The 22482-nt window shown below is 59.1% G+C and overlaps 8 protein-coding genes across 8 annotated transcripts; all 8 read left to right on the top strand.

Annotated features, from left to right (window-relative positions):
- Nucleotides 1-137: 137 nt before the first annotated feature.
- LMXM_34_3650 (conserved hypothetical protein) lies at nt 138-2720 on the top strand (the record flags this gene model as incomplete). The annotated part of the gene is made up of 1 exon (XM_003879312.1): nt 138-2720. One exon carries the CDS (start codon nt 138-140, stop codon nt 2718-2720), a length of 2583 nt encoding a protein of 860 aa, XP_003879361.1.
- Nucleotides 2721-3613: 893 nt separating this feature from the next.
- On the top strand, nt 3614-4219 carry LMXM_34_3640 (conserved hypothetical protein; the record flags this gene model as incomplete). The annotated part of the gene is made up of 1 exon (XM_003879311.1): nt 3614-4219. The coding sequence occupies one exon, from the start codon at nt 3614-3616 to the stop codon at nt 4217-4219; it is 606 nt and encodes a 201-aa protein (XP_003879360.1).
- A 1633-nt stretch (nt 4220-5852) lies between these two features.
- LMXM_34_3630 (conserved hypothetical protein) lies at nt 5853-7715 on the top strand (the record flags this gene model as incomplete). The annotated part of the gene is made up of 1 exon (XM_003879310.1): nt 5853-7715. One exon carries the CDS (start codon nt 5853-5855, stop codon nt 7713-7715), a length of 1863 nt encoding a protein of 620 aa, XP_003879359.1.
- Nucleotides 7716-8404: 689 nt separating this feature from the next.
- Nucleotides 8405-8890, top strand: LMXM_34_3620 (putative iron-sulfur cluster assembly protein; the record flags this gene model as incomplete). Its single annotated transcript, XM_003879309.1, has 1 exon — nt 8405-8890. The coding sequence occupies one exon, from the start codon at nt 8405-8407 to the stop codon at nt 8888-8890; it is 486 nt and encodes a 161-aa protein (XP_003879358.1).
- A 2753-nt stretch (nt 8891-11643) lies between these two features.
- LMXM_34_3610 (putative peptidyl-prolyl cis-trans isomerase (cyclophilin)) lies at nt 11644-12387 on the top strand (the record flags this gene model as incomplete). Its single annotated transcript, XM_003879308.1, has 1 exon — nt 11644-12387. The coding sequence occupies one exon, from the start codon at nt 11644-11646 to the stop codon at nt 12385-12387; it is 744 nt and encodes a 247-aa protein (XP_003879357.1).
- Nucleotides 12388-13010: 623 nt separating this feature from the next.
- On the top strand, nt 13011-14132 carry LMXM_34_3600 (conserved hypothetical protein; the record flags this gene model as incomplete). The annotated part of the gene is made up of 1 exon (XM_003879307.1): nt 13011-14132. The coding sequence occupies one exon, from the start codon at nt 13011-13013 to the stop codon at nt 14130-14132; it is 1122 nt and encodes a 373-aa protein (XP_003879356.1).
- An 849-nt stretch (nt 14133-14981) lies between these two features.
- On the top strand, nt 14982-17774 carry LMXM_34_3590 (putative DNA repair protein RAD2; the record flags this gene model as incomplete). The annotated part of the gene is made up of 1 exon (XM_003879306.1): nt 14982-17774. One exon carries the CDS (start codon nt 14982-14984, stop codon nt 17772-17774), a length of 2793 nt encoding a protein of 930 aa, XP_003879355.1.
- Nucleotides 17775-19625: 1851 nt separating this feature from the next.
- Nucleotides 19626-21575, top strand: LMXM_34_3580 (conserved hypothetical protein; the record flags this gene model as incomplete). Its single annotated transcript, XM_003879305.1, has 1 exon — nt 19626-21575. One exon carries the CDS (start codon nt 19626-19628, stop codon nt 21573-21575), a length of 1950 nt encoding a protein of 649 aa, XP_003879354.1.
- Between the last annotated feature and the right edge of the window lie 907 nt (nt 21576-22482).

The following is a 22482-nucleotide window of genomic DNA, read 5'->3' as shown; positions in this document are numbered from 1 at the left end:
CGCCACCCCTCCTTTGTCTTCGGCATGCGCTTGTTTTCCGGCAGCACAAATGCCATCCGAGCACTTTAGAATCTCGCCCTCCCTCCCTCTCTGCCCATCGCCGTCAGAGCGAGACGGTGTGTCGCTCGTGCTCTCCGATGGTGGTACGCTTCGATGAGCGGACGCTAGTGGGGCTCACGGGTTTGCTGGAGTGGACTGTGGTGCAGCCATCCACCGTCCCCCAACTGGACACCTCGTACACTTCTTCTACCGACGCGTTGCAGCAGGCGCGAACCTATCCGGCCCTCCTCACTGAGCTCACGCCCACAGTCTTGACAGGGCGAAGCTCCGCCTCCCTCAGCGCTGCGCCGCAGGAATACGCTACCGTGTCCTCCCTCGTTCAAGTAGAAAAGATTGGACCGCGCCAGCTCCGACTACGGCAGGAGCAGTTTGGTGTTCCGGGGACGTACCGTCTGCTGTACTTGACGGCGCCAAGCGCTGTGGCTTGCGATGAGTGGCGGCGTGTCCTTAACCGCCTTACCGAGGATCAGCGGCTCCACCTCCGATCAACCAACGCTCCAGTGGCAGCGGCACCAAGCTTTCACCCTGATCCGGAGAGCGCACATCCGTGTTGTGATGCGGCCGCATGCGTGGCCGACTCCCTGGTCGCACCGGTCTCGGAGCGCTCCCAGGACGTAAGTGATGTGGCAGAGTTTCGACGAATGCTGCTCTTCACCCCCTCTTCGCCGTGTCCTTCCACAGCCGGGCGCCTATCGTATCGTCTGCGAGGCGGCATGCCACAGTCACCGCTGTCTGCCATCGAGCCGTCCGTGAATGACTTGAGGACCTCCCGGTCGCTTCTGTGTCCGCAGCGACTGGCGGATGGCACATCAAGGGACAGCAGCACAACGCATCCAGTGACGGTACTTCCGCTATCCGACCTCACGCTCACTTGTGATGCCGCTACTACTGCGGCTGCCGCGGCCACGGGGACATCCTTGTCATCGTTTCAAAGCAACTCGACGTCTGCACACACCGACATTATCTCCTCTGTGGATAGGCCGATGCCTTTGGGTGTACCGACAGCTCCCCCGTCGCGACCGATTGCACCGGTCAAGGACAGTGGTCGTAGACATCTTGCGCAAGCGCAGAGGCCAACTTCCACCTCGGCGCTGACTGTGTCTTTGCCAATGAAAAGTCCTGTGTCACCTACGGCTGCTGTGAACGAAAGTGCAAATCGACTTGGCGCACCTGCAGCTGCGTCGAGGCGGATCGTGGCTTCCCCGTCATTGTGCGCGCTTCTCGGAAACGGCACCGATGTGTGTCCCAAGACCGCGTCTGTCTCCACTGCGTCACACGCTTCCACGGCTTTTATCAGCGGGGATGCGGCGGAGAGGGAGGTGGGCGTTTCTCCTCAGACGCTTGCAGCAGCCTCTGCTGCGCCGCCAAAGGAGAAGGAGGCACCAGCAGCTGAGACGGTCGCCCCGCTGTCGTCGAGCGCGTTGCCACGAGAGCACGTCGAGCCCAACAGGGCCACAGGCGTCACCTGGCATCCCGCTCTCTTACCCCCTGCCACCACCGCGATGGTGCCCACTGCTGCGGCTGGTGCCGCTACAACTCAGCCACAGTGGCAGCGCCCGGTGTCGTCATGTTTGTGCCTGCGGCAAGCACCCCTGCAAGACCCTCCACGACATCGATCTCCTTCGCTTACACGTAGGGCTGTGACACCTCCGGCGGCACTGACGTCGTCAGAAGCAGCAGCTCTTGCACAGGCCTCGACAGCGGGGTCTATCCTCTCGCCTGTCTCTTTCGCCTACGAGCCAATTCACGTGGACAGCACCACGGTGTCTCGTGCGCACGGCAGCGGCTGCTCCTCACCGTGCCGTCGACCAAAAACTCCATCCTCTGCCCTGGGCATCTACCTGCTGCACTGGTACGGGTGTTGCACCCCATCGCTGACGCCGCGCATTATGTACCGCAGCGTGTCGCCCCTGTGGAGGCGGAGCATGGACGCAAAGGGCAGTCGCTCCCGCTCTCGAGAGCGTCCCGACTCGGCTTCCACGCCCAGGTCCGGGCAACCATGCGGCAATCACCATTGCTGCCGGACCCGATCTTTCGGTCGTCGCCAATATTCCTCGTCCTCGCTGGCTCACCACTCTCGTTATGTGGGTGCCGCCGGTGCACCTGCGATTCCGCCGCTCTTGTCAGTGATTGCACAGCCACACATGTTTCTCAAGTATCCAGTGCGGGTGTCGTCACCTCGTAGCAGCGGCAAAGACGGTGCCGGCGCGGACGGAGCCGCGACGTACGTTTTCCTTACCCTTGATGAGGACTGCGTCGTTACGGTACCAGCTGCGCGCTTCAACCAGTGCATGGAGGAAGCGAACCTCCTGCAGCAGCACAAAGCCCCTGGAGGCAGTGCTGGAGCGGAGCGCCGCTGTTCTGGTGTCGTCTCCGTGTCGGTCGGGGTGCGCAGCTTCGAGCGGGCCCAGCACTTCTTCGGCGCTGATTACTGCAGAGCAATGCCGGTAACTGAGGTGGAACGGGTATCACGAGGCAACGAAGAGCCCCTGCTGCTCCTCAGCGCTGCACAGCGGGAGCGGTTTCGTGATCTTTCCAAAATGATCTGTATTGCGACGCGGACGCACGCCTTTATACTGGAGGCGACCAACTCGAAGGATGCGGAAAGGTACGTAGGCAAGTGGAAGAGGTACTTGCGTAGTCTGCGAGGAGCACATTGAAAGGCCCCAAATGAGCGGTAGTAGATAGCGCGTGTATGGCCTTGTTCGCATCGTTTTGTCCTTCCGTCTCGTGTCTGTCACAGTTCTCCTTAGCGCGTTGGGCTGGACGTGTTGCGGCTGCCGCTATCCGCGCCGCTCGTGGTGTTTCTCTTGCGCTCGTCACTGTGACACCTCACAAGGCGATGACGCTCCACATTTGCCGACGGTTTTCTTCATCGTGTGTCTTGTCTTCCCGCAACTCTCTTCTGCGGGCTTTACTTTGTTTACCTCTTCCATGCAAGTCGGCTCACTCGCTCAAGTGCCGCTCCAGCGAGGTGTGTGTGTGTGTTGGGAGGAGGGGGGGTTGTGCAAGGGCCTTGGCTGCCTCTGTTTCTCTTGCCTCGCTCGCCCTTCTATGCCTCTATCTTGTGGTCTCCGGCTGCCATGCACCAACTCACCCATTCCCCCCCCCCCAACAGAGACGCCATTTCCTGCTTTCCACTCCGGCTGCGTGTGTGCGGGTGCCTTCAGTTGAGCACAGCGCCCTTCCTCCCCCCGCAGCCCTGTAAACATTTTGATTCACAAACAGCGAAAAAGGAAACAAAGATGGCGAGGGACCACTCAAAGTAACGGCGATGACTTTGCACCCTTGTTGTGTGCTCTGCACGCAGCCGTGCGATGGGTGCGCCACCACCCGCCTGTGGGAGCGCCTCGCACTATGGCGCTACCAATGCGATGCCCCTGACTCTTTCAGGCTGTCTGCTGCCTCACCTCACCATCTTCCTCTCCCCTTCCATCCACCGCCTTTTTCCCGCACAGGCGGTCAGCGTCAGTGGTCCTGGGTATTCTCTTTTGCTCCCGCGCGGGGTCGCGCTGCAGCAGCGTGTTGTTATCCGTCTGGGGAACCAATAAACATGAGTCGTGCTACTGAGCGGCTGGACGCGTGCGAGGGCGCGGCAGCGTACCGCGTGGCAAGCCTGCTGCAGCGGCCGCGCACGGTCGAGGTCGCCGGCGCGGAGTCGCTGCGCGGGACGACAGCGCAAATAGAGCAGTTTCTTGCTATGGCGTCACGAGAGCCTGCAGTGCGGATAGAGCCGGAGTGTATGCAGTCGGGTAGTGGCGACAGCAGTGGCGCGGAGGAGCTAGCGCTGGCAGACGAGGGGCCTACCCTGCAGCTGAGCGTTGTCGCGGGCGTGCTGGAGGAGGTGGACGTGGCCGCGGAGCAGCGCGGGATATCATCCGTCGACGGGCTTGTACTGCCGACTGCGGCAAACCAACAGGAGCTCCAGCGGCGCAAGGCAGAGCAGGCGCAGGCGATGCTGGACCTGCTGAGTGCGCTTTCGCCGTCCGCGCCGGCGCCGTGCGGCCGCCGCGGAGCGTCACACACGGCGGCGCACGTGCCGAGCAGCGACGATAGCGACGACGGGGTGGTCGTGATGGATGCGAGCGACTTGATGGGGGAGGACTCGAACGAGGACGACGCACCGGCGACGCCCAGGCGCATCGTGGAGATGGACTGACTGATGGCTAGTGGTGGTGAGGGGAAAGTGTGTCGCAAGGTATGGAGCGTGTGTGCATGCTGCTACTGCTGCGTTGGGCGGAGCAGAGAGTCGTGAGTTGTCCTTCCTCACCTTCCCGATTGCACGCGGTCAAGCGTGTTTTCTAACAGCGAGTAACGGACGGGTACCCGTCATGTAATGCACAATCGATCAAAAAAGGCATGTGTAGTTGATGAGGGGCGTAGGACACGCTGTCGTCTCTCTGCGTGTGTGTCGTAGAGTGCGCGCCCGGCAGATGGGGCTGGCTGTGCTGGGACAAGGCGCACTGAATGCATCTGCGACTGTCTCTGGCCGCGACGACTGACATCTGTGATGATGTGGGATTCGAGCGTCCTCATGGAACTGGTTGCGCACGCTCTCGTTGTGTTCACGGTGCCGTTCCGCTGCTGCTGATACTCCTCACTTCGATACTTTTTCATTACTTCCACCGCCTCATGTGCCCTTCTCTTGTGGTCTTAGTGGACGCACACGCACACGCACACATAGAACACGCAATGAAGAAGGCGCTCGAAGTGATCGTGTAACGCATACCACCGTTTTAGAAAGCCCAGAGATTGCCGAGCATCGCTTCATTCCAAGACGGCAAATCATCTCGTGTGTCTGTCATGTGTCTTGGACTCTTTGCACTTTGTACAACTCGCAACTTCTTCCCCACTTCTCCCCTGTAATCCCGACCCTTTCTCGTTCCCGTACGCACTGGCCAACACAAAGTCCAGCGCGTTTCTTTTTTTTTTCGTAGTGCGGAGCGCGTGTGTATCGTTCTCTCTTTCCTTTCGTTGTTGTCCCTGAAGCCGTCGAAGCTTACCGATCGCAGTGTGCAGCGCATTGCGGAAACGGTGTGTACGTGTTGTTGTTGTTTTTGTTTTTCAGTTCTCCGTTGGATAAAGTGTGCCTCCCTTTGCTTCTCTTCGCTGAGTCACATCTCGTGGGCGCGCTTGATTGACACATCGCTTGCCCTTTCCTCTTTGTCATTTTCCCCCTTTCCCTCCTCCTTCCCCCGGCGATTTGTTTGCATCCTCAATTCTGTGCTATCAACTGTCCTGGTGCTCGTGTCTGTCTGTCTGTGCATGTGTGCCCGGCATAGGTTTTTCTTTTACATTCTATTTTACCATCTTGCTTTGCTGTGTTAGGGACTGTGTATCGAACTCTCTCACTGTATTGAGCGTGTGTGCGTGTCTTACCCTGTCCCCCCTGCACCTCTATCGCCCGCTGTATTTTCTCTGCGCAAAACCTCCTCTGCCATTGCTATCTTGGTTTCCTTCCTGATTGGCGCGCTCTCTATCTCCCTCTCTCTGTGTGTGTACTTTGCTTTCCGCCGCCTCTGCGTATATTTTAGCCATCTTTTTTTTTGTTGTATGTATGTGTGTGTGCTCGTTCTCTGGCGGCTGCGTTTGTAATTTTTTTTTCGTCGCTGTTGTGTGTTTGAGGTTCTCGTCGGACCAAGCGGGAGAAAATTGTTATTCGAGCGTAACGCTCCTTTGGATTCCTCCTGCCGCGCCCTTCACTCTCCACTCCGTCTTTCTCCTCCTCCTGGCTCCTTGCTGTGATTCAGGTAGCGGAACGCACAAACACACATACATACACAGACGCAATCATGTCTACCCGATCGTACGCCGACTCCGAGGATGACGTGGTGACCGACAACCTGTCGTTCACCTCGCACATCTCGACTTCTGGTCGTTGTGCGCCGGCCGATGTCGAGTCTATCGCTCACGCCATCGCGAGCACCAGTCGCCGTCCAGAAGACGGTGCGCCGTCCACTACTGATGGCGAGGAGGCGGGGCTTGGCATGAGCACGGACACCTCTACCATGGATATTGTGAAGAAGTTCTTTTTCATTGGCTATCCGCTGACACTTTCGTCGCTGGCGCAATTCTCGTTGAACCTCATGATTATCATGGTGATTGGACAGCTGCTGGGCCTCGAGGCCATGGGCGGCGTCTCCCTTGCCCTGGGACTGGTGAACGCCACTGGATTCGCGTTCGGTGCTGGGCTGTGCGGCGCACTGGAGACGGTACTGTCGCACAGCTTTGGCCATTTTCAGCAGGAGGAGAACAAGCGGCTGGCGCAGGCAAAGAAGGAGGCTGAGCGGACGGGCACGGCGGTGGTGCCGCAGGTGTCTCACACACTTCACATGTACGGCATCTATGCTCAGCGTATGTCCATTATTCTCATGGTGGCTTGCGTGCCGCTAGGTTTCGTCCTGTGCTTTGCTGACGCGCTGCTCACTATTGTTGGCGAGAGCGCCACCGTAGTGCACTACACAGGCAGGTGGTGTCGCTGGGCAGTATTCGGAATCCCTGCAGCCATGGCGTATCAGCTTATCCAGCGGTACTATTCGTGCCAGCACCTGACGAAGCCGCTCCCTGTTGCGCTGTTTTCTGCCGCCATTGCCAATCCCATTCTGCAGTTCATTTTTGTGAAGCTCTTCGGTTTTGCAGGCTCGCCGATTGCGTGGCTGATAATGATGACTGGCATTGTTGCGGGACTCGTCTTCTACCTACGATCCACCGGTCGTGATAAGCTGACATGGGGTGGATGGGACATCCGCTGCGCGCAGAACCTTAACAGCCTCGTCAAAATTGCCCTGCCTTCTATGGGCATGATGCTCAGCGAGTGGGTTGCCCTTGAAGTGAATGCGCTTGCCGGTGGCTACGGAACGGCTGCGGAGCTCGGTGCGTACACGATTACTCTGCAGGTCTTCGGTATTATGTGGGCCATGGGTTCCGGTGTGATGATATTGACTTCTGTGTTCGTGGGCAACGCCATCGGCGAGGGCAAGCCGCTTCTTGCGCGGCGCATCGCTTTTATTGCAGTTGCTGTTGTGCTCGGCATTGCCACTGCTGATGTCGTGCTGTGCCTTCTCCTGCAACCCTTCATCCCGTCGTTTTTTGTCCAGACAGAGGAGGTTGACGCGGTAGCGGCCATCTACCGGGAGCTGATGTATGTGGTGATGCCGTACCACTTCTTCGACGTTTTCCAGAGCACGGTGATGGGTGCTCTGCGTGGGTGTGAGCTGCAAAAACTCGGCGCGGTTATCATCACCGTGGCGTTCTGCGCGGTGGGTGTCCCGCTGAGTTTCCTTCTGTTCTTCTACTTCAAGATCGGCATTAAGGCGCTGTGGATTGGGCCGTTCACTGGCGTCGCCGTGGTGGGGACGCCAGTGTACATCTACATCCTTCTACGGTACATCAAGTGGGAAAACCTGAAGCCTCACGTTGACAACACCGTGGTACTGGGAGAGACAAAGACGGGTGATGCTCGTACTCGTGCCATCAGCACCTCTGTTGAGATACCGCTGAATAACGCAGCCGCTGGTGTGGCATCCCCACAGGTTGTAACGGTGCGGCGGTTTGCCGACTCCGCCACGCCGATCACATTGGTGCAGGTCCCGACTGCCGCTGGTCTTGCTGAGAAGTCTCAGCAGGAGAGCGGGCGCCCGTGTGTGCCGTCGTGAGAGAGGCGAGCTGGCGGGGGCGTGTCTGCTTGTGCGAGCCCGGCTCTTGCGACGCCCTGCGTCGTCGTTCCTGCGCCACTGCCCTACCCTCTTTTCTCCCCTCCCCGTTGACGGTGGTGTGGGCGTGTTTCTCTGTCGCTGTGTCTTTTGTGTCTCTTCGGTACTGAATGGTGAAGGAATACGTGTGAAAGTGTGGTCGGTGGCAGCAGCAAAAAAAAGCCAAAATTCCGCTGTTGCGTGCTCGTTTTCTCGCGTCCCGCCACACAGCACAGGCTGAGCTTGTGGTGTGTGGGTGTGTGTTTGATTGACGTGCCGTCGCCACTGCGCCCCTCTGACATGCCTACTCTCCTTTAGCATCCCCTTGTTTGCCACCCACCTCATCCTCCCTCTCTCGCCCTCCTCTCGCGGCGAACACCGTCTTCATGTACCTTTCCTCTCCTCCCACCACCAATCTTGCAGAACCGTCGACTGAACCGACCCACTCGCTCGCTCACACGAACACACAGACACATCTCCTGCGCCCGGCTTCACGTGTGCGCACCGACGCCTGCCCACACTGCTCCTTTTTTGTGACCCCTCCCCTGTCCCCCCTTCTCTCTACACACGCACACGCAGCTCCTCATTTCATCTCCTCACATCCCCCCTTCCCCTTGCTCTGACCCGCAATGCGGGCCTTCTCTCGCTTCGGGATGGCTGCGATGCCGTCGTCTGCGTGCGCTGCGCAGGTGGTCGCTGTACGCACCTTGTACAGCGACAAGGTGCAGGACCACTACAAGAACCCGCGCAACGTGGGCAAGCTGGACAAGAACGACCCGAACGTGGGTACCGGGCTGCGCGGCGCACCGGAGTGTGGCGACATGACGCAAATGCAGGTGAAGGTAAATCCAGATACTCTTGTGATCGAGGACGTCAAGTTCAAGGCGTTCGGCTGCGGGAGCGCGATAGCTGCGTCGTCGTACGCGTCGCAGGCGATCCGCGGCAAGACTGTTGCGGACGCGCTGAAGCTGACGAACAAAGAGATTGCGCATGAGCTATCTCTGCCGCCGGTAAAGCTGCACTGCTCCATGTTGGCGGAGGAGACGATCCACGCGGCGGTGGAGAATTACCTGTCGAAGAACCCGACGCTGAAGAGCAAGGTGTCGAAGCGGAAGGAGAACGAGGCCAAACAGGAGTGAGCGAAACTGTGTGGCTGCTGCTTAGACTGCTGGGTCCGTGCGCTCGTACGCGCGCTGCGCAAAGGCTTCGAGGACTGCTACTGTTGCTTGTGTCTTTGTGCGCAAAGACCAGCCCACCTCATAAGGTGGAGCTAGGGAACAGATGGTGGCCAAAGGATGTCGATAGAGCGGACAGTGGCAGGTGTATGTGTGCGCGGGGGGAGGGGCCGGAGCGGGTATCTGTGATATGAGGCACTCGCTGCACCTTATTCCCTCCACCTGTGCCGTTCATGCACTCCTTCCCTCTCCCCTCCACTCCTCCCTCGCTCACACCTCCCCCCTCCTCGTGTAACTCCCTGCTGCTGCTGCTGCTGTGGCGTGCCTGCCTATGTGTGGTAGCCGCCGACCCCACCCTGGGCGGCCAGTGCCACAGACACACACACACACAACTTTTTTGCCCCTTCCCCTCTCCTCTTCTGAAACTTGTGCGGCGTGTGCCGTACCGCCGCGTGTGGACGCGGGAACCTAAACGAAACGCACGTTCACCGTCTCCCCTTTTGTCCCCCTCTTGTGCACTGCAGCGCTGAAAAACATATATACACACACACACGCACGGTGCAAGGTGGTCATCGGCAGATCTGAGAGCCCCTCCCTCTTCCTCTCCTCCTCCTCTGGGCACCGTTGCCGCGCGCTTCTCGCCCTCTCTCTCTGTTGGCCCTGTCCGCTGTCGCTGTGGATCTCATTTTTTTTTTGATTTTCGAGTTTTGTTTTCAGCGCAGATCTTTGGTGTGCTCATCCTTCCTTCGGCCTCGATTGTCTTTCCTTGTTATGTGTGATAGCTGGTATTAAGTTTTTCTTTGTGCGTACGGTGTCGAGCTCTGCGGCCCGCGTCATGCTACTTGTCTGTGAAGGTCTCCACTGCGGATGCGCAGAGCGGGTCCGACCCAGCGGACAGGGACACGCTGAGGTGAGCCGACTGCGCTGAAGAGCGTCGCACGCTTGACAGATAAAGACTTGCGCGTGGTGAGGCCCTGCCGCTGTGCCTCTTCCTCTTAAGCTCTGCAGCTTCCAACACGTGGTGAGAGCGACTATGTGTGTGAAGCCCTCCTCCGCCCCCCCCCCCCCCACCACCACCAGCGTCACAGTGCTGCTGTGTTGACGTGAGTCATGCTCTTCAGAAAAGACGTTCTTGTCGGTGTTGGGGTGTGGGGGAGAAGGAAAGGACGCCGGTGTGTATGTGTGTGTGTCTTATAGCGCGTCCAGAAGCGGCTTGTGCGCTCTGTGACGTGGTGCAGTGCTGAACTCTGAGCTTTTTGTGTGTCTGTTTCGTGAATGAGAGGACTTTTCTCACTCTCTCCTTCCCCTCCTCATGTCTTTTGGTGTTGTTGCGTCCTCCCGGATCACGAGCTCGCGTTTGCACAACTGACTCATCGCGTAATGAGCCTCGAGTTGCGGTAGGGAAGTGCTCTCTCTCTTCTTTCCATTTTTCTACATGTGTTGGTCGTGCTTTCAAGATCACTCCACCGCCTTCTTCCGCGCTCCGTCGTTTTAAGAGTCCAGTGGCGGTTCTGTCCCGGTGACTCCATTTCTGTGACTCTCTCCTTTACATTCCGCCTTATCTGGTAACCACCCGTGTTCGCGGGTGCGTGAGCATGATGCTTTCACCTCTCTGCCTGTGGGCGTGCACAATTGTGTCAACTCGACGAATAAAGGGCATAACGGGGTGGGAGGCGTCGGCAGTGAGTTGAAGCTCGAGATGAGGAAGAAAAAAAAACCCTGAACCCGTCGTGGCAACGAGAGAGAGAGAGGGAGAGGGAGTCCCAGCGCTTGCGTGAGGGGTTAGATGACCGTGCGCTGCTGTGCTTTGCGTCTGACCCTGTGATGGGCTCTTTTTTTTCTTTCGTTGTATTTGCTGTAATCTGTTCTCCATGCGCTGTGCCCAATGATACATATCCACGAACAGTTTACTCATAAAAAGAGACGGTTTCGTGCTCTCTGTTCAGGTGGCCATCAGAGGGCATCGCGTGATCACGGAGCTCGTGCCTCGGTCGTCCATGTAAGCAACGCACGGGTTTTTTTTCTCAATATTTCGGTCCCTGCTGACGGGGCTATACCTCCCCGCGTGTTATCAGGGACCAAGCGCCCCCACTGTGTATGGATGCCGAACCGCCCCCACTGCCCTATCCCTGCCCATGCCGAGTCACTGGTGGTGGCGACAGGGCCCAGCGCCTACGACGTGGTGAGGTGCGAGCAGCTTACCGCTACTACTGTCGGCGGCCGTGTCCTGGATGGCGTGACGTGTGGGCGATCGGCGGGGCGGGTGGTGGGCAGAGTTCGAGGCCGCGGCCGTGCTCATGTGACTGAGTCGGCGCATGGCGGCGACGCGCGTGTCTAGCGCTGCTTCGAGCAACGAGGTTGGCGCGTTGAAGAAGAAAAAAGAAAACTCTCTCCTCTTGGATAGTTGTTCCACCTTAGTTGCTTACCGATTCGGTCCCCTCTACTGCCTCTGCCCCCTCCCCCTCCTGTCTTTTCTTGGTTTCGCAGGTAGGTGTGCGTGTTTGTCGCACGGCTCACGTATTTCGTCTCATCGCGCACACGCGCTCCAACGCGCCAACGTCACTGGTGCGCCCTTCTCTCTCTCGTTGCTGCCTCCGCCTTTCTCTCACACGGGCTGCTCTGCTTTGCCCTTTGGTGAGGGTAATATAAGGGTAGGTGACAGCCACCTTTTCGTTCGCCGTTCATGTGCGCCGTGCTCAGGCAAAACTCTGCGACTCATGGCCGTCGTCTTGCACACCACAGTAGGGGACCTTCCGGTGCTGCTCCATTATCTGACATGCCCGCTCGCCTCCTTTAACTTCCTCGCGCTCTGCGCCTCGGGTTACTACGACGGGTGCACCTTCTATCGGCACTTCCCTGGCATTCTGTTGCAGACTGGTGATCCGACGAACACAGGAAAAGGCGGCGAATCCATCTTTGCCAAGCTGCCCCCTGTCGCCAATGCCGCTGACGGCGACGAAAATGGTGATACGGTGTCATCGGAGGCCGCGTCTGTAGCCGCCGCTGGCATCCTTCCGGGACGGTACTTTCGCGACGAGGGCTTTGGTGTCACCACTCACGCACAGCGCGGCACCCTCTCCATGGCCCACAAAGGCACCAAGGCGGACACGAACGCCTCCCAGTTTTTCATTACTACCAGTCCGCAGCCATCGTTTGATGGCTTTTACACTGCCTTCGGCGTGGTGGACCTGAACGGTGTCTACTCGGCTTCTGAGGCCGCCGTGGTGGCAGAGGTGGCGAGCGCCACAGAAGGGGCGGTGGTCGAAAGCTCTTTAGCCACGCCTGAGCCGGAAGCAGTTGGCGACGCGGCGCCAAAGTGTGGCGACGCCGTGCTCACGGCATTGGAGGTTGCTTCCGCAAAGGTTGACGAAAAGAACTTTGTCCAACTCGCGTCCCGCGTTCGCATCAAAAACGTCACCGTTCTCTACAACCCCTTCGCTGAGGGAAAGATGAAGCTGTAGTCGCAGCCGCACGTAGTCCGCCCCCTTTTTTTTGCTGTTGCCGTGAGGGCTCGCGTGGTGACCGACTTTGGCGTCCATGCGGACTGTTGCTTTGTCAAGTCCTAAATAAACGTATATGTACTTGGCTGTACAACGCTCGCCTCCGCACCCGATCAGTGCTCGGCTATCCCTGGGGCCCGGGCGCTTCGGCTGCGCGAGCGAACCAGCGCTCCCTGCCGGATTGCTATGGAGCGCTCAGCTATCTGACGGGCTACCATTTCGTCCCATCTTTACGAGCACCTTTATCTGCATCTCGGGGTTTATGATCCTGTGCGCCCATGGGTTTGATGTGGCACGTTTTCCTCCCTCCCTCTTTCGCCATCGCGCTTCCATCACACCGCTATCCTGCTTCATCGCACCTCTCGCTTTTTTATTTGGTGTTCTTCGCCGTGTGTCCGCACATCTCACAAGGATGGGGCCTTGTGGGGACAGGAGAGGCGCGCCCAGCACTAGGGAACGGAAAGGAGGACCGTGAGGACAGAAGCAAGGAGGAGTTTTCTCGGCAGCTGTGCTGCTGTGAGGACGGCAAAGGAAAACAAACACGCACTCGCAAGCAGGCGCGCCGGGTTACGTACACCTTCACCATGTCTTTAGCTACAAGCTCAGATGCACCGACCCAGCCGTCACACGCCGCTAGTTCCTCAGGCACGCATGACGCTCTGCACGGGCGCAAACGGGCACGGTCGCCGCCCTATCCGCCGTTTGTCTCCGAGTACCGCCCATACAGCAGCGGCCAACTGCAGGCGCACCGCGTAAACCAACACACCGACTTGCACAAGCGCCAATGGGATATGTACTACCGTAACAACACTGTGAATGGGTTCAAGGATCGGCACTACATACTGCGGGAGTTTCACGAGCTGCGCGCGGCGATCGACGCTGCCGTGGCGGCAGAGAAGGCATCCGCAACAGGCGAGGCGGCGCCAAGTATGTCCGCCCCCTCAGCCTCGCTGGCGTGTTCGTTTTCGTGGATGGAGGCTGGCTGTGGGGTGGGGAATGCCATGCTTCCTGTTTTCGCCGAGTACGGCCACCTTCCTCAGTGGCGAGCGCTTCTCGGGTTCGATATTTCATCCGTCGCCATCGGGCTTTTGGAGGAGAAGCGAGCACTGCTGCCGCTGGCGCTAGCAGCAAAGGTGCACGTGTGTGTGTTGAATCCGGTCGAGTCGGAGGTGGCCGACTGCCCCTTTTTCACGCCGACGGGAGGGGGCGCGACGGCGTCATCGTCTTCCGCGGGCGTTGCAGAAGCAGGTGGGGCAGACGGGGACAGCACTTCGGCGGTGGGCAGGCCACCGGTCTGCGAGTTGCCGGAGTTTGTGTCCCTCGTTTTTGTTCTGTGTTCCATCCCAGTCTCCTCACATGCTGTCGTCCTGCGCCGCATTGCCCGGTGCATGGCGCGCCCTGGAGGTGTGCTGTACTTCCGCGACTACGCCGTCAGTGATCACGCCGAGCGCCGGTTTCAGGCGGCGTCGTACCGGCGACGCGGCGACGGTGGCGAAGGCAACGACACCAGCAACACTAACACGTACGAGCGCACCAACGGGACACTCAGCCACTTCTTTTCCTTAGAGGAGGTTCGCACACTCTTCGAGGGTGCCGGCTTTGAGGTGGTCGCGCTCGACATCATCGCTAACGAGGTGACCAACCGCAAGACGAGTGTGTCGTTTGCGCGTCGATTTGTGCAAGCCCGCTTCCGACTACGTAGTTGAAGCGTCACGGGGGGAGAGGAGAGGAACGAAAAGCGAAAGCTAAGCCGCCGAGAGGCAGCTGCGCTGCGACGGCGAACACGGGCTGATGTGATGATGCGGCGAAGAGGCGGGGGTGAGAAGACCGGGCGGCGGCACTCAGTCGTTTATATCTCTCTTACTCAGTGGCTGTGCACGTCTTCTTGCCCTCTCTGCTTTCTCTCTACGTTTGCGTTTGTGCCAGAGGGGGAGTGGCGAACAAAGTCGGTCGTCTGTTGCGTTTCTTTCCGGCAATCTGCGCAATCGAGCTGGTGTTTGCCGCTGCTTTTTAAGCCAACGGATAGGTCATGCCCATAAAGAAAAAGGAACAAGGGAAAGTGAGGGGGAGAGAGAGAGCGGCGTGTGTGTGTGTGTGCCCAAGTGCACGACCCACATACGCCCACGCACACGCACACACGTGATGGCCGCCGCCACATGATACTTTGAGGTGATAGAGCGCAGCTGGTGGTATCGGCGCTTTCCACATTTTTACATGCTCTCCGACGGAGCAAGCTGCACTGCGCAGTGCTGCGGAGAGTCTTCCTCTGCGTTGCTGATCGCCACAAACGCGCACACGTGGCCAATTTCATCCTCTCTCCGCTTCCCCTCTGTCTTTAAGGTGGAGAAGCACCTCTTTTGTTCTCTCCTCGTGTATTCTGTCTGCTCAGCGGTTGGCAGGTTGCCGACAAGGGATTGTATCCCTGGTGTGCTTGCATCTTCGTACCTCTGTGCGCGCGTGTCGACGTGCGTGGGTGGCGTCGCATTTTCTTCATTCTTCACACCCCTCTCCATCTCCCCGGGGCGGTGTGTGTGTGTGTGTGGTGTGTGGCTACCATGGGTGTTCACGGTCTATGGCAACTTCTCGATTCGTTCGGGGTGGTTGTGCAGCCAGATGAATTGAAGGGCAAGCGCGTGGCGATCGACGCCAGCATCTGGATTGCACAGTTTCGCGCCCGCGTCGCCCCGGGCGAGGACACGGAGCACAAGGTGCTCGAAGGCTTTCTGGCACGCATACTGAAGCTCTTCTTCTACGACATTCGTCCCGTCTTTGTGTTTGATGGCCCGGCATCGTCGTCGAAGGGTGCGGAACATTACCGTCGCACGATGCAGCGGGCAAGGAATGCGCAGGCTCTCGTGAAGCGCAGGGCGCGCCAGATACTAGTGGCTCAGGTCGCTGCTGGCACGCTGGATGTAGAGGATCTGAAGGCGGCCATGTCGAGTGGTGCACGTGCGGAGAAAAATGCTCTGAGGGCGGAGAAAGACTCCGATGCGGCGGTACCTTCAATGGCTGCCAGCACTGCGGAAGGAGCCGGTGTCTCCAAGACCGTACCCCACGGTGGTGGCACAGACCATGCGCTGAGTGCGACGGGCAGCACACGCGGCAGCGCCATTCATGCTGGAAAGCGGCCCAGAGAGGTCTTGGAGGAGGTGCTGCCGCTGCCAAGACCGCACCGCCGCCGACTCTGCCTCAGAAAACGCCGTCTCGCTCCTGACACCGTTTCCGCGGCGATTACGCAGAGTTTCCTGAGGGATGTGGAGGGCCTCCTGGAGGAGCGCACGCGGCATGAGGCCTGTGTCCTGCACAACGCTTTGCAGAACACCAGCACCTCACTCTTTATGGGCCCGCGTCGTGCCGTCGACGAAAATTCTGAGGACGTGGCCCGTGTGATTACCTCAGGGCATCTACCGCCGCTGCGCCCAAACTGCACTGCCGCCGTGGTATTAGTGTCCGAAGATTCGCAAGAAGGAAGAGACGAGAGGGGCTGTGTCGTCATTAGTGACAGCGAGAGGGACGCCGAGGCGGTCTCGAGTGCCAGCTGCGCCGTCGCCTCAACGGACGGTGAAGAGGGTAGCGATGTGGAAGAGGTTGTCCTGGTGGACAAGGCGGGCGGCTCATATCGCGCGGACGCTCCGGAAGGAGAGCGTTCGTTGCCGTCGTCTGCCTGTTTGCCGTCGGCGGCGACAGCGATGCTGCAAAGCGGAGACATGACGCGGTTTCTGAATGCGCTGTCTCAGTCAACGTGTACCCCGCTGCCTGAGCGGATGCCCCCCACTATTGCTTCGGAGAGGATACCATCGGTACTGCCATCATCATCATCCTCTGCCGCCCTATCTGTGAGCGCAGAGGAGTGCATTGCCACTGATTCCGGTAGTAGCAGTGCGAGCAGCAGCAAGAGTCCCGCCTTTCCCAGCGACGGCAGCTCTGAGGAGGCAGACACCTTTACCAATGGCAGCGATGGCGATGACAATGACGGGGCCGAGTTCGCGTGGGAGCCGTTCACGCAGCGACGGCATCTCACCCCGCTTCCGCGTCAGCAGGAGCAGGAGAGCGAGTCCCACCCACACTCATCGTGCTCGACAGCTGCTCAGATGACCACTGCGCCCTTTGCTGAGCCACCGCGCACCGACGCAGCTACGGTGAGAAAAGAAGACGAAGATGACGGCGACTACACTCCGGTGAAGGCTGTTCAAGTGTTTTCACGGTGTCGCACAGCGCCGGTGCCGCTGCCTATGGTTGGTTCAATCAGCAGCAGCGGTGAGGGTGAGAAGGGCGACGACACTATTCCAGTGTCGGCGCCTCATCATCCAAACACTGTGAAGGGCGCCGTCTCAGAAGTGGCAGGCGCCCCTCACTGTAGAAGCGCCGAAGTGCACAGCTCTTCCACCGACCGCACAGGCTCGCTGGGTGGCGTACCCCCTCGTGGGGGAGGCGCCGCGCGGACCAACCGAGTCGTCATCCCTTTTGAACTACTCAATGTGGTGGAGCTGCTGGACTGCTGCGGGGTGCCGTATGTGCTGAGCCCAGCAGAGGCAGACGCCCAGTGTGCCTTCTTGGCTCGGTGCGGTCTCGTGGATGCCGTTTTCACGGAGGATAGCGACGTGCTGGTACATGGCGCGACGACCGTGCTGCGCGGCTTTTTCGCCCAGTCGAAGAATGTCGTCGCTTACGAGCAGACACATCTGTCGGCGTGCGGCATCACAAAGACCGTGCTTGTGGCACTCGCCTCTCTTCTCGGGTGCGACTACACGGAAGGGGTCTGTGGCATTGGTCTCGTGGGTGCACTGGAGGCCTTGGTCGTGGCCTGGACCACCGCGGAAAATGCGGAGGCTGGTGCCGCGTCCTCCTCAGCGGTCTTACACCTGTTGCGGCGCTGGGCCCTGCTTGTTCAGCGGCCTCCGCGTTCGTGGCAAGATGTAGATGACCACATGACCATCCTGCAGTTCGCGCTCCTCCAGGCCGCCGTGGCGCAGTGGCGCACGCTGGAGCAACGTGCGTGCTTTCCAGAAGCGCATGCTGTGGAGGCCTTCTTCGACGCCAAAGTCGATTTGGACACGACCCCCTTCCAGTGGCGCCCACCAGACTGGCAGCGGATTCGCGTGTTCGCCGGGGCGCTTGGAGCATTGAGCTCGCCTTGGCTCGTGCAGAGATACGAGCTCGCGCGCAAGGAGTGCCTGCGGCGCGAGGAGACGGCGGCGAAGGATCGTGCGTCACGGACTGCTGGCCAGCGGCGGCTGACAGAGTATGGCGTGCAGGAGCGAGTGCGCGCCAGGTGGGCATTTCAGAGGCAACCTCCCAAGCACGCCGCGGCCCTCGCCAAGCTGCGCGCTGTGCAGCAAATGCAGTGAGGCACAATGCCACTGACGCCGAGCCACAGTCAAGAAAGCGCTGTGCTCTGGTGACTCCTTCATACATTGTGCGCACACAGCAGCTGTTTTTTTTTCTATGCCTCGTCCCCCGTTCTAGACGCTGCAGTGGGTTGTGTCTCGGGAGAGGAGAGGGCACTCGTTGCACATGTGCTCGTGCACGATCCGCCGTGTGCGCAGCTGCCCAACTTTCTTCACGCCCCGACGCTTTTTCATTTTTTCCCTTCGGTTACGCCACCACTTTTCTGTTGCCGCCTCTTCTTCTGCTGTGCACACACCTCCACCGCTGACCTGTGTGACACTGCTTACTCGCCGCCTTGTTGTTCTCCTTTTCGTTCGGCAGCGTGCAGTGGCGCAGCGGCTCTGTGTTGCCCCTCCCCCTTTCCTCTACACCTGATGTGCGATACTGTGCGCATGAGCGTGTATTGATGCGTTCACTCAGACGTGCGCTCTCTCTCTCTCTGCGAGTTGGATAAAAGGCGCTGTCGTTATGGATACCGCGCCGCTGCCTCCCTCCCTGCACCCACTTGTCTTGTATTCGCTTCTGCACGCTCGCAGCTACGAATGCTACGCAAGTATAAGGAATGGCACCGACAAGAGCGCAACGAAAAGTCGCTTGACTGGGCTCAGAAGCGGAAAAACGATGTGTCCCAGATGCGCGGACATAGCGACGCAGATAGGCTGTGCACAGGGGAATGTCGTCTCTGGTGCTGTAGTCGGTGAGAACACACACAGCCATGCCGTTGGCGCTGCCACCCCGCTGGAAGCCGCATGCGAGATGCGCTTTCTCCCCGTGCGCTTGGTGCCTCAACTCCACCTCAACCACTCCTCTCCACTCTTCCTCTCACTGTCACCTCCGTCTTATTTCCTCCTTCCCCCTCCTTTTACCCACCCGATCTCCGCAAACAAAATGGTATCGTAACCCTGTGTGCTGTCGAGATCGCCTCGAACGCGTTCACCGGCCTTCACTCTGTGTATCCCGCGTCGCCTTACTGCCGTTTGGTGCTTTTCCAGCACCCTCCTCCTCCTCTTTTCCCTCCTCCTCTTTCCTCTCTCCCTGGTGCGAGAGGGCGCAGGTGACGGGTACCGCCCCGCCTCACCTCTCTTCCCACCACGACACGCACAAAGAGAGAGATTCTCACACGTCCTTGCAGACGGAGGAATCGTGAGCGTTCCCTCCCCTTCTCCTTTTGTCTGCCTTTTCGCCTTTTTTTCTCGCGTGTGTGTGTGTGTGTTGACGTTCTTCGTCGCCTCTCTTCTTTTGCCTGCTCGCCTGAGAGCATCTTAATGTCGTCTTCGTTTTGTGTTCGTTGCTGCTCCCCTCCCCTCCTCTCCCCCGCACCTCTCTGGGTTTCTCTTTGATCTCCTTTTCTCGTTGATTCGACTGCCTTTCGCGTCCTAAACCACTCCGTACCTTTCGGATAGCTTCATATGCGCCCCCGCTCATCTCTGGACGCGGGTGTGCATCGTTCTTACTTCCACTCTTCCCTCCTTCGTTACCGAGGCAGAGAGACGATCACTTACAACTGTGAAAGGGCAGTGAAAGAAGGTGAAACAGCGACAGAAACGGACGGGCATCCGCAGTCCTTTGCCCTGTACGAGTGGTGACACGCGGACACGGTCAGGTGCTGTTGATTCGGTGTTACCACCTCCTCCCTGTCTCTCAAAAAAAAATACACTACGTCGAGCCGGGGGCTTTCTCCTATTGTACATGTACGGCTCTGCTGGCGAACCGCAGCAAAGCAATATTTGATCGCAGAAAGTGAAGCAAAAACAAAAGTTACTTAAGCTCTCCACACCTTTGTTGCCCCATAGTAGACACAGCGGTAAAAGATGCAGGCACCTGAGTCACCACTCACCTTCCACCGCGGTCGCCCGTCCTCGACCGCGTCGGGCGAGCATGCCCCGCCGCTGCGGGGCAGGAACCACATTGATGAGAACACTTCGACGGCCACACTAACGTTCGAGGTGCTCAAGCTGAGCATCCCGCTCGGTCTGGCGGCGGTGGCACAAAACTCCATGAGCGTGGTGTTAGTAGCCATGGTGGGCAAAATGGTCGGGGACAGGGAACTCGGCGCTACGGTGCTGGCGAACAGTCTTCTGAACGCGACCGCCTACTCTTTGTCGTCAGGCCTCTGCGGGGCGCTGGAGACGGTTCTGTCCCAATCGTACGGCCGGGATCCGACGAGTAAGCTGTACGGGGTTCATGTGCAGCGTATGTTGCTCATACTGGTAATCGTTGCCACCCTTGTCGGGCCTGTGTTGGCGTTTTCGGACTCGCTGCTGATCTCCATCCGGCAAAATGCCGAGGTGGCGCTCTTTACAGGCCAGTTTTGCCGCATCTCCCTCTTCGGCGTCTACTCGCTCATGCTGCTGGAGGTGATGCGGCGCTACTTTGCCTGCCAGCACCTGAACACGCAGCTCTCCGTGAACCTCATCATCGGCGCTGGATCCTTTCCGTTTGTGCTGTGGGCATGCATCAATGTGTTGAGCTACCCCGGCGCGGCGGTGGCGTGGTCGCTGCTCATGAGCTGCATGCCCGCCACCCTCATCCTCTACCTTTTTGTGACGGGCAAGTACAAGAAGACGTGGGGTGGGTGGGAGCCAGCGGCCCTGACGAACTGGGGTCCGCTGCTGAAGCTTGCCTTTCCATCCATGGCGATGATGTTGAGCGAGTGGATGTCGCAGGAGGTCAATCTCATTGTAGCCGGCTACGCCCCGATCAATGAGCTCGATGCGTTTAGCATACTTCACCAGTTCTCCACTATCTTGTGGAGCATGGCCTCTGGTGTCTTCATCGAGGCGGCGGTGCTCGTCGGCAACGCGCTCGGCGAAAGGAAACCGCTATTCGCGCGGCGGTGTGCACTGGTGTGCCTCGGGCTCACAATCTTGTTCGCACTGGTGAACCTTTCTGTGACGCTGCTGCTGCAGAACTGGATTCCAACTCTCTTCAGCAACAACACGGCGGTGCACGCGCTGTTCCGCAAGATGCTCAAGTTTTATGTGGTTTACCACCTCTTGGACAGCTTTCAGAGCTGCATGATGGGCGTGCTGCGCGGGTGTGGCTTGCAGTTACTGGGGGCCATGTCCATTGCGCTGGTCTACTCCGTCGTCGGCGTTCCAGTTGGCATCATCGTATTTTTTACAACCTCGATGGGCGTCGAGGCTTTGTGGCTGGGGCCGTGCCTTGGCCTCAGCGTTGTAGGCTGCCCACTATACGGCTATCTCTTGATGTACTACATCAACTGGGAGAGCCTGCAGCTCCACGCGGACGATGTACCAAGCTTCAATGCTTCGATGCACGAGCACTCAACGGGAGTCTTTACCAGAACCTCGTCACTGTCTCTTTCAAGGTTCGACCTTGACGTTATCAGAAGCGAGGACGAGGAGCTCCGTTCCGAAGGCAGGACGGTGCGCCTCTGCCGCGGTAGTCGTCACGGTACGCCGGGACTCGGTTCGCTGTCGGAGACAGGTTGCCATACCCCCAACCCCGCCGGTCCCCTTGGCTTCATGGACGACAACGCTTCCTTCACATCATTCAACGTGATAGTTCCGAACCGGTCTAGCGCCGGGCAGCTGCCGCTGCCCGCCGAAAATGTATCCGATGAGTACGACGCGGCAGCTGCACCTGAGCCACACCGCAACGTTTCTTCGTACGATGGTTGGGCAGGGCCACTGCCTTATCGCACGGGGCTGATCAGCAGATCGGCGCAACGCAGCACCGCCAGTAGCCGCAGCCCTTCCGCGCAGCGGAACTCTGTTAACACCGACGAGGCCCGTTGAATTGTCCATGCGCACAACTCGGATCTGCTTCTCTGGCGTTCACTGCCTCTACATTCACTGGGACGCGAGATCGGCAACACACAAGCTTACCGCAGTCGTGGTCCAGCAGGAGCCGAGATGGTAATTCTCGCACGTAATGCCACTGTGTAGGACATGCGGCGCCTGCGTCACGGTCTCCCCTTGGACTGCCTTCTTTTGAAGTCTTTGAGGACTTGTCGTCAGCCACCTCACCGTCGTACCAGCGTTCGGTACCCAGTCTGTGAGGAGGCCAAGAGCCTGCAGCCTACCCCTCAGGGACGGCTGCGGAGTCTCGGTCTCGGCGGGGAGGTCTGTGCTGGCTCTGTGCCGAGGGCACCTGCAGCCATGATCAAGCTTGTGCCAAACCCACTACGCATCTTGCCGACCATTCAGCAGACGGTGCGCCCATCCCTCCTCCAGCGTCTCTGCTTGTGCTGCGTTGCGGTGATGTTGAGCGTAATCTTGGACCAAGCCTGCGCTGTATGCACAGCGGAGTTGCGATGGGTTGAACGACGCCAGTGTTGGCAGGCCCGCCTCCTCGTCGAATCTACGATACACGTCTGCACAGCGCAAGAGACGCATTCCACCATCACAGGTCCGTAGGGCATGCGGTCTCGCGAGCTTTCAGCGGTCTCGTGTAGAAAGAGAAGCCCGGCTGTGGTGTCTCCGCGCGCATACAGGAGAGCATATGTAGAGGTGTAGGCGCTTCCCCCTGTTCTCCAGGACGAGATTGCAGCAGCGACGGTCTGGCTTTGCTGCAACGACCCTACCCGATGGATGCACTTCACGGCCGGCTGCACACCTGAGAGTGACGCTGGTGCCACGGGCTCGCTCTCCCTCCGCATGGCGCCCGGCACGGGCGCCACAGCGGTGGGGGATGCCATGCTGC

Source organism: Leishmania mexicana, chromosome 34 (assembly GCF_000234665.1).
Source record: "Leishmania mexicana MHOM/GT/2001/U1103 complete genome, chromosome 34".
NCBI classification, from domain to species: Eukaryota; Euglenozoa; class Kinetoplastea; order Trypanosomatida; family Trypanosomatidae; genus Leishmania; species Leishmania mexicana.
This window is presented reverse-complemented; position numbering and strand designations above follow the sequence as displayed.